This window comes from Perca fluviatilis, chromosome 6, assembly GCF_010015445.1.
Source record: "Perca fluviatilis chromosome 6, GENO_Pfluv_1.0, whole genome shotgun sequence".
In the NCBI taxonomy this organism is placed as follows: domain Eukaryota; kingdom Metazoa; phylum Chordata; class Actinopteri; order Perciformes; family Percidae; genus Perca; species Perca fluviatilis.
In genome coordinates this window covers 3,375,635-3,389,758 of record NC_053117.1, presented here as the reverse complement: position 1 = coordinate 3,389,758, position 14,124 = coordinate 3,375,635, and the positions used below count along the sequence as shown (strand labels likewise).

General features: G+C 42.5%; 1 protein-coding gene across 1 annotated transcript; it reads right to left on the bottom strand.

The window, feature by feature from the left end:
* Positions 1 to 6,178: 6,178 nt before the first annotated feature.
* On the bottom strand, positions 6,179 to 13,878 carry fxn (frataxin). The gene is made up of 6 exons (XM_039804455.1): positions 13,658 to 13,878; positions 13,413 to 13,478; positions 13,053 to 13,144; positions 12,839 to 12,959; positions 8,647 to 8,744; positions 6,179 to 6,660 (listed from the first exon to the last, which is right to left on the bottom strand). Exons 1-6 carry the CDS (start codon positions 13,763 to 13,765, stop codon positions 6,522 to 6,524), a joined length of 624 nt encoding a protein of 207 aa, XP_039660389.1. The 5' UTR covers positions 13,766 to 13,878; the 3' UTR covers positions 6,179 to 6,521.
* Positions 13,879 to 14,124: the final 246 nt, after the last annotated feature.

Sequence of the window (14,124 nt, the reverse complement as noted above, 5' to 3'; positions counted from 1 at the left end):
ACATAAATAAATGACATGAAATTGTAGTGTGAGTTAAAAGTAATAGTTCTTTAAGATAGGGATACTTTGGTTGTCATGGTTAAGATGTGGTTTTGGTCATGGTTAAAAGAAACGGTTGGAGATGGGAAATAAACAGCTGCTTCCATGTTGTTTCCATCCACCCTATGTGGACTCTGTCGCCCTATAATAACATTGCCGGACTTCTTTCTCGTTCCCATAATACTTGCTGAAAATATATATAAAGGTGGGATTGTTTCCCAGACTGACATTAACTGATCTGATTTTTTCTTGGGAGGAACGTGTCTTTCCAGCAGTACCATGGTCTCAGACTAGGAGGTGCTGACTCTTATCCCTGCCACTTCACACTCGGCTGCAAACTGTCCCAGTGAGCCCTGGAGGTCACGGTCTGAAGACGCCAGCAGAACCACATCATCTGCAAAAAGTAGAGAGGCAACCCTCAGGCTGCCAATACTGACACTCTCCACATCGGAGCTGGGCTTAGAGACTGTCCATGAACATCAAGAACAATCTGTGACAAGGGATAACTCTGGCAGAGTGTAATGCCCACTGAGAACAGGATTGACGTCCAGCCAAGAATGCGGACACAGCTCCCCCTTTGGTTATACAAGGACCGCATGGCACGTAGTAACAGCCCTGGCACCCCACACATCAATCTAGGAAATAAATGTCCCAGAATGTCCTCACAATCCCCAGAGATAAAATACACACACACACACACACACACACACACACACACACACACACACACACACACACACACACACACACACACACACACACACACACACACACACACACACATATAAATATGTGCATTTTCTAAACACACTGATAAATTAATCAGTTTGAATCCATTCATTATTCAGACATTACTAGCCTGAATCAGTGTGCCCACCACATTATGGAAGAACTATGATGCACACACACGCACACTGTTAAATACATTGTTTATTTTGATATTTGATTTTGTTATTTTGAGTGTTGTGATTGACATTTCCCACAACGCCTTTCAGCAATCCAGTGGGGTGTGAATTTGTTGCTTTTAATCAATGCTGAGTGTACGAGTGTATAAAAATAGCTGGCTGACAGCAACAATTATGACAGATAAAACCAATTACAAATGTGATATATCATCAATAAAAACAATGAAAACACAGACAAGACAGCACATTCTAAAAGCTCAAGCGGTTTGTTTGTCTGCTGAAGCTTTGGAGTAAATCAAATGGATAATAATCACAAGGTAGTGTACAGTATATAGCCTATACTGTACTGGGAACATCCTTTGTCTTATAACTGCCATCATTAGTGTGCAGCTTGCATACTGTACTGTACTTTATGTTATGTCATGTCATCAAGTCTATAAACAGATCTACTCTTCATCATGTTGCAATTAAATGCCATTCATTCTTGCTGTTTAACACTCTGTAAGCGTGGGCATCTGGCTGGGCTCCAGATGTTTAATCTACTTCTGACATGTGAGTGTTATGAGAAATACTATATAAGAAAATAATGGATGAGGTAGAGGTGGTCCATTCGTTTTATACCACAGCGATTTGGAGTGGTATATGACTCTCATCAGAGACAAAAGGGGCTCCTGAGAAGAATGTGTCCCCTGTTGTGTCACACCAGTCAAATGTAAAACAATGTAACCGTTTCATAGGAAGAAATACTGCATTTACATTAAAGTCACAGGAAATATAGAGAAGAAAGTGCTTATTTTACAAACCACTACAGGGATTTTCCATGATAGTCATCATATCAGCTCACATTTACAGAAACGATTGGAAATATATAGAACAGATATATGAAATATTGAATAAATAGTCCTTGGAGGTACCGGTACTTGTGGGTAACAAGGCAGACCCCCACACTTTCATGTACCCTGAAAGCCCCCGGTTCATTGTGCCAATCCCTTTGTGGTAATTTGATGAACTGCAGATTTCTTTGGGGACTTTGTTCAAAAAAAAAGCTGAGTATAAAGTGACATTAGAAGGGTCTAAAGGAAGCTCCTGCGATTACTTTCACATATGGTGCATGCTATGTTTTTAATTGGTTTTAATGGGATTAATTGTTCACTAAGTTTTCAGTAATAATAAAGCTGCTCTGAAAATGAATCAAATCATGGAATATTATGAGGTTCTTCTCTAAATCCCTAATCTTTTTAATAAGACATCCCATGGTAGTGTAGACATTTCATAACCAGTGAGAATTATCTTCGTAAATGCATTCAAATTACAATTAGTCCGCTCTGTGAGCCAGTAAACACGCGTGGAGCTTGCATTAGCAAAAACATGTTTGAACGGTTGAATATTAATGTCTGCTTTTGATTTGAAGGCCTGCAGAGAGCTGAGGCATCATTAACATAAAGTGATTCTCTTTGATTTTACATTGATCTCTTGACCACCCACTCTGGCCTGTTTCCCATGCACTCACACACATACTCAATGGAAATAAATACACACACACACACACACACACACACACAGACCAAGAACTCACCGTGCAGGTTTCCAGAGTCTGCGTGGCGGGGGGATCAGCTCTCTCTTGTTGAGGGGGGCAATTCCGAGAGCTGCCTGCATGATGGTCATGAACTTCTTGTACTTCATGTTGTTGCTCATCAGAGCTCTACAATTAAAGCAACACCAGTCAGTCAATCTGTTGCCATGACAACACGTTGCTTGCCCCCAGCGGGTCCACCCTTGTTGTCAGTAGGTGTTTGCGGTCGCAGCGCTGAGGAGTGGAGCGCGTCGTCTGGAAGCTGAGCGCTGCACACAGGAGCCAGAGCAGCAGTGGAACAAGGCCAAAAGACAAAACAGCTGTGTGCTGATCTGTGTTGAAGCATTACTGTTACATAATTCACACAGAAAATCCCACCACAGGAGGAGAATAGTGGCACTAAGCCTCTGGGTGCTTAGAGTGATAATCCGCCACATCCACCCCCGTTACCTTTAGGGTTTTTTTTCTAACTTTGGTCAGTGTTCACTCTCTGCAATGTAACATTACATTAAAACAAAAGAACACACATTTCTCCCGGACCAAGAAATCTGGACAACTACTGGCCAGACCGATCCCTTTCAAAGGATGCATCCTAGTGGCTTTAGTGAAAAGGACATCTCTAGAGACATCCTCAGAATAAAACATTTTTAGCATAGCAGTCATTGTGCTATTTGCCTAATGAACATTGGCTAACAGGGATTTAGGCCTCACTATAAACAGTTTTCATTGATTGTCTACAAAAGTAGCATGACATTGTTAAGGCACCTCAAAAGCCAAATGGTGGTGAGATGACACAAAAACACAGGTCAAGTTTGCGTGAATAAAGCAAAGCAAAAATTGGCTTCACATTTTGTCAGACTGAATGAATGAACAATCCTATGAATATTAATTGTCATTGCAAATCATCTTCTTGTTTGTGCTATCCAACATGTTTTACATTGTGGGGTGTAATAATTATTGGAGGCTGTAACTCGTGCAGGGATTTGGGCTGCGTTGTTACTGTGGATAATCCACACAACTCACTATCTACAACTTCAGCAAGAATATTTTTCTTTTTTTGGGGTCTGTGGATCATTTATTTGTTCATTTATATTCTTCCCTTTGAGTTTTATTGTTATTAAATAATCCGCTGAGGGATGGGCATATTAAATTGTATTACATGAAAAACTAAAACTAAAATCCATGATTCATTTACCCACACATTTTTGACAAAATGGATTAAACTAGTACATTTCCCTGCATGATTTCAGTGTAAGATAGTTGAGAAAGGACAGAGTGAGCATTAGTAGGTTGATGGATCAAAGCAAAGATCTTTGATCTATTGTTCCTCAAATTAATGGAAACAGGGATATGTGTGCAAACGGATGCATGGGAACACACACACACACACACACACACACACACACACACACACAACACACACACAGTGGTAGATCCTGATCATGGAGTCTGCAGAGAGGATGATGAGGACTGGTGCTGTGTGGGATTGTGTCATGGTTGCATCATAAGCTTCTGTGACCTGATTCATCCGTCACTATAACATCACCATGCACACTTTGAATTAGTGATTCCTGGGAAACTGAGTACACAACATCGCATCAGGAGAAACCTGCTGGTAAAAACATGCAGTGTACAAGGAAAATGTCATTTAAAATCAGATCAGTTAATGTCAGTCTGGGAAACAATCCCACCTTTATATCCTCTTACACTAGCCTGGCCTCTAATATCGTTCGTATTACTGTGGAGTTCCTACATTCCTTCAAAACATTTACTACTGCTAATGGAACTCCAACAACATAATGGCTCTTCTGTTTATATTCAGATGAAAATGTGTTCAAACTTGCCAATAGATGACCACATCACTTATATATGGGAAGTTTCAGCTGTTACCAATGCAAGAAATATTTCTCTGAGAAATTCCCTTGAAAACTAAAAGTTGCCGTAGGCGACCATATCTGCCGTGCAGCAAAGGCATGCTACAAAGTGAGAATTTGAAAACCAACAAATCCTCCAAATTAAATGACAAAATACGTTGTTTGTAACTGCCCTTTAGAACGACACACGAAGCAGTATGACATCATCGGTCTGTGCCTTCCACAACTAATCCATCACTAAAACATAAATGGGTTTTATGATGTCACAACACCAAGATTTGGTTAGGTTTAGGTAAAGATCATGGTTTGGAATAAAATATATACTTTGTTAAGGTAAGGGGAGCTTTGTCATCATGGTTACAATAATAAACACTTGGTTAAAGTTAGGGAACAAGCCCGGTCCTGTTTACAGCAGGGCTCTTCAACGTTTTTTTAGAGAAGGAGCAGGGACCCCTACTACATATGTTAAAAATTAACTGGGCCTATACAATAACGTGTAGAGTGGCCTAAAGCCTCTATGCATACCTTTTTATGCATAGAATACTAAGCTATTAAAATAATAATGGTTGGCGTGATTTTATAAATCATCTTTTAATGTTAAACATACAGTACGTACGTACATACGTACATACGTACAGTGAATCCTCAGGATGAACTGGATCTGTGGGGGGGCTACCTTAGTGACTACCTTACCTATTGGCAGTGGGGCTTTATATTTGCTAATAATATGTTGGATTCATGTTAAGACTTTTTCAGTTTTGAAAAAAACTTTCAAAAATTAACAATAATTTGGTGTCCCATTACATTGACTCCCGGACCCCCTGTTTTAAAGGAAACAAACACTAACTGTAGGTAAAAAAAAACAGGAAATGAATGTGTCCTGTGTTGGACAGTGTGTTGCTGAAACACTACATTCTATTGAAACCAGGCTTTTGCAGAACCAACTTGTCTTGAAAGGCAAACTCTGGAGCCTTTAATGTGAAAGAGCCTAACAGGAAACATGTTGCCGGGCTCGGAGGATGGACGACACATGGCTCTGTCCCAACACAGGCACCATTAAGTTCAGTGTGGTCCACTTCAGCAACATGCCAGCACCCAGTTAGCCCACAGTGCCACACAGTGGCATGCAGAGCACACATCAGTCCTGCTGCTGCTTATATGGAATATGAAATCATTCATAAAGAAAGGTTCCCTGTCACTGGAGCGTTTGCATTTATGCAATTAGACAGTATGGTTCAGGAGTTGAAGCTATATGAATGGAATTAGGCTGGAATAAAATAAATTAATGCAAATATATTTTTATTATAATTTAAAGCTATAGTGCGTAGTGTCTGCCGTCCCCATGAGTAATTCTAATAACAAAACTGTCCACGCGCGTCCACATGATACAAGCCTTCTGTGACCGCGCACACCTCTGAATCTTTTCATCAAAGGTGGAAAGATTGATGAATGATGAAGTTACTAAATTTAGATATATTGGAGTAATAATGGATCAAAAGGAAAAAAAGCATTAAATAAAACTTGGCGAAATGTAAAATGTGGACAAATTACAAACTTGTGGATAAAAAGCCAATTTCGTACGATACTGAAGAAACAGAAAACAGCTTTGAGAGTTTTAATTTTAATGTTCCTGCTTTACATGACTTTGATTAGCTCTATAAAATCCTCCAGAGATCTGAGAGATCATACTGCCCCCTTAGTCGCAGTCAGCTTTCTCTGAGACAGCCACAACTCAATGAAACCAGACAGCATAAAGAGTCTGGTCTACATAGAACCACATCTACATCTGAAGGTTTGTCAAATATTTAATAAAATGACAATATTTATGCACATACATCGGTTTTATGCCTGTATACATACATAATATACATGTCTGTCTTTGTTGAAGCACTTTAGTGCAAACCCATTTGCTTTTAAAGTGCTGTAAATGAAATAAACTCAAACAATACGTTATTATAGAACACATATAGATCACTCATTATATACAGCTGCTCTCCTCAGGGCGTTTACTGCGACGTTACTGTAGAGTTGTGTATAAATACTGTGTATCTTTGGCTCCTATAGGATCTGACAGTGGTTGGATGAGTCGCAGTAGTCCCACCGTAGGCAGTCATTAGTGGCTGTGGCACCTCAGGAGTATGGCAGGTCAGATAGGTCCATGGTTTTACTGAAGATGATGGAGAACTCTTTAGAGAGCAGCTGGTGGAGGCTCAGACCATCATGAGAGTACACCCAGCGTTCACCTGTCCAGTCGTAACGCTTCGGTCCACTGCAAAAAGACGAGCAAGGAAATCAGCTCACAGGTGGTCATTTCAGATTATTGTTTTACAGTGTCAATAAAAAGAAAGTGAACCCTTTAGAATGACCCATTTCATTTATGCATAATTCATACGTGACACTTGGTTTGATCTTCATTAAAGTCCCTACCATAGACAAACCCTATGTAAACTAAAACTTGTTTTGTGCTTCTTGCAGTCGGCGCGGTCGGGCCGGTGAGGACGGCCATATTACGCAACTGCGGCCTGGGTGACTGCGTGCAGAGGGTCTGAGCACCGAGCCGTGCACCTCCAAGCTTTTGAAACAACAACAGACACTGCATGCCAATGATTGGCTAAAGAAGAGAAGAAGTCAGTTCTTAGAGCTCTGACTGCCAATCTGGCCAATGTCAATAATTTGACACAAAATATGGATTTAAAAAAATGGTCAGCCCCAGCTAGTTGGTGAAGCTACTGCAGGCAATGGCAGTGCCCGTCCCCACACACCACATGCCTGGTCAGCTGCACCTCCTCACATGCTGTTCCAGACAGGCACTGGTTGCTGAGATCTGCATGTTCTGTTCCGTCATAAAGCAACATCAGAAACCTCTTAAACCTGTGTACTACATTTTGAGGGATTTCGTCTGGTGCCATGGTCAATGTCAACAAGGCCTCTGAGCACCTTCCAGGCTGCTGGTTTTTTTTTTATTTGCCATGATCAACAAAGCTGGACACGGTGTCACACAAGGAACATTTGGAGTGCACACGCCGTTTCAGATCCAAGTCCCTCTAAAATGTCATGTGCTGTAAGGTACCTGGAAATGTTCCGTTCTGTACAGTACCTTCTTTAAGTCTTGCGCCACAAGAACAGCAAGCACAAAAACATCTGAATCACCAGTACAAATCAATATTGTCTGACGGCCGTGAGTAACATCCCACCGTCAGCCTCCGCATGGCTGCATGGAGACAGAGAGGAGGAATCCTGGAGTGGTTGCATATAACTCCATTACCATGTTTGGTAACAAAACAGTACCTGTACTAATCATTTTAAAGAAGCGTCAAACATATGCAACGGAATGCATTTGTACATAAAGCAGAATCCGCTTTGTTATCATTTGATTATGTGCTATAAGTGTGATTTAGAGACCTGTCTCGCTAGCAATGGGAGTAAACAGAGAGAGAATTTTTTTTTATTTTTTTATTTGCTCACAGGAGCAATTGATGATTTTCATTTTTATTTGGGCATAGCATGGATAGTTAGCGAAACTATCCAAAGCTCAACCAAAGTTCATGACTGTGATTAGAGGTTACCGGTGATCCTAAACTTGATCCAGCGATTTCTCTGTAAATTGTGCTGCTACTGAAAGGGGAAATGCACTGCTGGAAATCTGAATATCTTGCCGTTCTGTAGATTTGTGCAAGGGGGCAAAGTTTGACCCTGAAGTGGCCGTGCTACTTTGAGTTGGTTTTAGTCAACTTAAAAGCTTTTTTAAAAACATGACAGTAGTCTTCTGACATCCGATTAGCTTGAACACACCTTGACACAATCATCAAGACACATCAAATCTTCTAAGTTTTCTGTATCATTTAGGCATATAACCATGAGTCCAATGGACGCAGATGAACGGCGCCGCCCTCCCACTCCATGCCGCCAGTGCCTGTCATCCAGCAGACTTTTTGCTGCCAGAGCTCCGGGCATGAAGGGAGGCTGGGCGCCATTTATTTCATAAATACAACACAGCTTTTTTCTTTTATTTGGCAGTGAGCGATTTAAGCGGAGCGGTAGGGAGCGGCTTTGAGCGGGGGAACGAACAGCTCCATAAGCGAGGAGCGGAAATTCGCACCGCCTCGCGCCACTTACATGCTCTGGTCTTCACAGAGACGAAGGGGCTCTGCTGTGCAGAGATTGGTCTAAAGTCAGCAGAGGAGAGGAGAAAAGGCAGACAGCTGCAGACAGATGTTAAGTGTCGGAGAACCACTCTGGGATGTTCCAGTCTTACCTGGTGGGAGAAGACAGCCAGATCTGTTTGTTTGGCGTCTGTTTGTTGATGACGTAGGTGCCGTGCTCCCTGCCCAGCTTCACTGTCAACACGCCGCTCTGTACATCAACCACAGACACAGAACAGAAACACATTAACACATTTCATGTGACAAAAACAATTTAATAAGCCATTTCAACCATAAACCTCTACAAATATACTGCAATACTCTGAGGCTTCACACAACGCTCGGATTCCATATGCTTTGCCTTCCCACTCTGCTCTACCCAGCTATTATATCTGTTATATTCAACATATTCTTTTTTCAGAGGGTTTGTGTGTTCAGCATAAAGCTGGGGGAGGAAACAGCTAGCCTGTCTTCAAACATTCAGTTCAAACATTCACCTCCCAGCACCTCTGAAGCTCACTGATGAACATGCTGTATCTTGTTTGTTTGATCTGAACAGAGAGAAATGTAAAAAACGATTTAAGGCATAGGAACGTGTTGAACTATTTCTTTAAGCATGCCAATACCTCGGTCATTAAAGCCACTCTGTAATAGCGATGATACTACATTATGGAAGAGGGAGGATTGGTGGCCTGGAAACCAGATGACTCTGCCAGCTCACGTGTCAGACAGTCGGGCCCCCCCCCTCCCATTCAGACAGATACACAGCTGAAGAGAACCTGGACAGGCCAATCACAACCGTTTATCTTACATGGGGCTGGTTTGATACAATGACTGACAGTCATGCTTGAACCTAGTTACTGGACCTAACTAGCATTCTCCATCCATCACAACGCACCAGGCTCACCAAACTCAGATCAAACTGTCAAACTAGGCGCTGCTGATCAAATACGAATCAAGATTCTCTTACGCGGTTTCCTTGCTCTAATTGGTTGTAGGTCTATTCAATTGCATGACATTTTGGTCTGTTCCTTGAAAATCTTGTGTGATTTTTTTTGTGAATCATTCATGCTAGAGGATTGCACTTACAGGTACAGAGTTGATTATTCCATAAAGATTTACTCCAGCCTCTGAGACCCTCTGCAGTACTGCTTCGTGTGTGTGTGTGTGTGTGTGTGTGTGTGTGTGTGTGTGTGTGTGTGTGTGTGTGTGTGTGTGTGTGTGTGTGTGTTTTGTTTTTTTGCCTCATATGTTACTACAGCCAGTTGAAAAAGGGGGTCAGCTGCCAAGATTGGCACACTGGCCAATCAGTCAGTGGAGACAGATGCTGTCCAACCAAAACGGATCTGTGGAGGGGACATCCCAGAGGACATCTCACAGTGCCAGGACAGACATACTACTGACAGACAGGAGGACAGTGCAGTGTGATGATAACAGTGGGAAACAAGAAACAAAATGCACCTTTACCTCCACACATGCACTCCTCTGTCTAAAATCAGGCTCACACCCACACCCACACCCACACCCCGGTGACATATCAAATCTAAACAGGAGATGACACACTCCCAAATAGCATCAGCTTGTAGGAACACATCATAATACTGGTCTGTCCAACTGTGCGGCGTCTGAAGGATTTATTTCCAGTTGGAACTTAATGAATCAGATACTGAGAGTGCTCTGAGCTATATGCTAAATGTAACTATATGCACTTAAAAAATTAGGAATATCTGTACAGAATTTAGTTGTTGAAATGTTTGATTAAAAGCCAAACATATCAACCTCATGGTGGCGCTAGAGGACAGGTCAAAGGATGACCACAGTCAGTGAAGACAAGAACAGACTGGTGCAGAGCAACACCTCTCTATGAAAGGCCAGGAGGTGGCAGCAATGAAACACTGCCCTCCATCCGACACGGCTGGTGCTGGTCCAGTAGGCTGATCATCTCAGTAAAGCTCCATCTTATCTTATTTCAGTGAGATTAACCATAAATGATTTGGCTGTCAGATTCAGACTGGGTCGTGTTATCATTAAGGTGAGTATTGTAGGTCACATCTGAGGAAGAAGCATGCAGCGCTGCCTGATGGAGTCTCATTAACACACACTGTTCAATGTTAGATGTGTATCTTTTCCTATGTGTTTGTTAAGATAATATGATTTAACAGTTAGAGTCCTTGAGCACTCAGCTGTGACTGACAGAGGCACCGCTTTGTTTCAGAGCAACGGAGGTGGTGAGTAGAATCATAATTAATAGGAATAAAACTACACAATGATACCCAAACAGGGAAAAATAACTTAATGCTGCTCTGACTTCTCAACGGCCTCCTGCTCCCCAGTTATCTTGCACGGTATCACACAAATCTAGTCAGGCTTCAAGTAATGCGTTTGTGTCCCGAGCCTACAGAGGTTAGCGTAGGTGCTGCAGTAGCATCCCTTCTATCACAACTGGAGAGGATTCCGTCATTGAAAGAAGAGCAAAGACCACCACTGAAGGCTTTTCTCCATGGAAAAGATGTTCTCGCTCGCTCCCTCTGGCCTCAGAAGGAGTTGCTGCCCTTTTCCAAACAGTAAGGTTAGCGCCCTGGTCCTCTGTACCTGTCCCTCTGTCCTGAAATGTATCCTCCTCTCTGATAGGTCAGGCTATGTCTCTCACTGCTTCTGTGTTCCTCCAAGATTTACAGCTTTAAAGCTTCCTGCCAGATAAACTTAAGTGTCTGCCAACAAGAACAACAGGGTCTAAGTGTGTTGATTCTGCTGGCAAGAAATCAATAAGGCAGCAGAGCCCAGCAGTCAAACATCAGGCCACGTCTGAAACAGCTTATGGAGCACAGAGGGCGGGGGTGGGGGCCCACACCTACAGCTTCTGCTGCAGTCTCTCCACCAAACAGTCAGAGCATAGAATGGGGGCAATATTCCTACATCACACTTCCCTCTGGCTTTTGAAAGATTAGAACAGAATTGAAACTGTGACAGCTGTCTGAGGGTTGATTTTGATCAGTTTCTATCAATCTATTTGTCATGCTGCTATCACATGTTAATAACTTACTAACTGTGCTTTGGGGGGGGGGTTCTAATTGGACTTTTACAGCGTGTGCAGGACAAAGACTTCAGGAGATGACATAACACGTAGCGATGCATCCAAAGTCAGACTACACCTGAGACTAACACACAAAAATAAAAAGATGTTCTCTTCTCACTGCATGTCAGTCAGGAGCATCATCTTCCTTTCATCTGTCTTCTATCTAATAAGAAACCACGCTTTCAAACACGGTGTGGGGATGGGGAGAGAGTCTGATTACTGACATGCTGTGTGTATGCGTGGACTTGTAGTAACCAGGTTACTACAGCGCATGTGAACAGGTTCTCTGATTACCTGCTTAACCTGGTTTCTCTGAGGGCATTAGGGCTGTCAACAAATATGTATTCCTTCCAATTGTAAAAACAATCAGACATTCGAAAAAGAAAACTTATATTGAAATATTGTGGATGGTGCATTCTTGCGTGGGCATGGACCCTAAATGCTTCGCTCCCTGTCTGGGTTTGTCTGATTGAGACCCGTCGAGTGGGCGCGTTGATGACGTTTCTATGATGCTGGCTGGCGCTACCGGAACAAAGAAAACAAACGACGAGGGTGAAGAAAAAGACCCCACAAAGACGGCAACAAAGATCTGACTGGCGAGACAACAAGATTCAGAACCTCTGTCGGTAAGGAGCGATGCCAAAATCGTCAGACAATTCAAGGAACGGCAAGAGACTCGGATGTTTATGACTAAATTACAAACGGACTAACGTGACCGCGGTGTATTCTGCGTCACATCCTGCCTCATGCATGCTCCAGAGAGAGGTCTGCTATGTTCAAATTAGGTTTAAAGGTCCGATGACATGGTGCTCTTTGGATGCTTTTATATAGACCTATGGCCAAAATGCGCAAAAGTAGATATTCCAATATATTCAAACCATCATTTTTTGGCCATTTTTGACAGCCCTAGAGTAAATGTTTGAGAAGGAGCAACTACAAACGTTTGACTGTACAGTCACCTTTAAAGTCTACAGGAGGTTAAAGGGAGGGATGTGGAAAAAAATTGTATAAAGCCTTTTTTTGGCTCGAGGGAGCTGTGTGAAGTCTGATACACTGCTTTAGGTGTTGTCACACACAAAATATAACCACGATAATAAGCCAGTTACCTTGATCTCGGTGAGTGGCCTGATCAACTGAAGCCCATCAAGCTATTCTAAGCGTGTAACAACAACATTTACTGCAGTCGGACGTTCCAAAGGGGCAGAGGAACAGGACATAGCCTGACTTACAGAGAACAAGACATCGTACTCTGCTCCAGTGAAAGCTTCATCCATCAGGTCTTCAAAATAGTCAGTCAGAGCGTCCAGCGTCTCGTCTGCCAGCTTCTCATACGCTGCTTCAGACAGCTCACTGGAGGACAGGGACACACCGTTACATGTTAGTCTAACCAGTCAGCGCCGGCCACACGGCTCATGCTTAGAAAAGGAAGTAACTGTGGCTTACCTGGTCTGAACAGCGGGGGGTTTCTCCAGCCTTAGTGACGTCACATGGATGTTTTTCCTCCACCTGTCACCATCAAGTCTGCTCTCAAACCACTGAGAGAAAAACTCAGGTCACATACTAAACAAACCTGATCATCACAATCAGTTATCTAAACACACTTTGGATTATTTTATTTTCACATTTTCTCTGCAATGTATGTACCTTTATATCATTTATTTTCCATGGCGTTTCTAAGTTTACTCAGCTTCTACATAATCTGCGTTGGGACTGACGAGAACACAGCCTACAACACGTCCTGGGAGGTGTTTCCTTAATAAACTGCGCGACTTGTGAATGGAATCTGGTGGTGGCACAACTTACTTTGTTGTTTGGCCGACAGATGGGCTGCAGCGCATGCGCAGTGGACGGGCGAGACAAGCTCCTGAGCTGGAATATTAAATAGCGTTAATATGAGAGTTAAATCAGTGTTAGTGAACTATGATATATGATGCAACAACTGGCGTTAGCCACATGACATCAACTTAGCAACGTTATGTGTCCAGGAGCTGCTATGCTATATGCTATAGCATAGCGATAGCTATGCTATGCTATGGAGCTATAGCTACCTGGGTAAACAGGTTCCTGAGTGTGTGTGGGTTCACCGTGTTGAGCCGTGTGTTCGCAAGCTGACATATCTGCCAATAAACACATGGAGACTTAGTGAAGAACAGCATGATGTCCACCCAATGACTGTAGCCTATGATGGGTCCACCACTGTCCTGGGGGCTGCTGGGGGATGCTGGAGGCTGGAGCTTCTGCTGCTGCTTCCTGCGCCGGCTTCTTTGAGCATTATTGGCGGTTATTAAACAACGATGTGGTGCATTACCGCCACCAGCTGGTGTGGAGTGTGGATCACAATATCTAGAGTGTTTAATAACTAAAACTATGGACAATTAAAGATTCTCTATACTAAAACCAAAGTAAACTGTCTCTGCTAAAACGTCTCTTGTACTTAATAGATAAATAAATAAATAAATAATGTGATAATAATAACAATAATAATTATGATGATGATGATGATGATGATGATAAT

What these genes read in the sequence shown, in the direction of transcription:
- fxn (XM_039804455.1), bottom strand. Translation starts at nt 13,765, where the DNA reads ATGCTGTTCTTCACTAAGTCTCCATGTGTTTATTGGCAGATATGTCAG. An exon ending in TCAGGAACCTGTTTACCCAG is followed by an intron (nt 13,479 to 13,657) that starts GTAGCTATAGCT and finishes TTAATATTCCAG; the next exon opens with CTCAGGAGCTTGTCTCGCCC. An exon ending in TCTGTCGGCCAAACAACAAA is followed by an intron (nt 13,145 to 13,412) that starts GTAAGTTGTGCC and finishes TTTTTCTCTCAG; the next exon opens with TGGTTTGAGAGCAGACTTGA.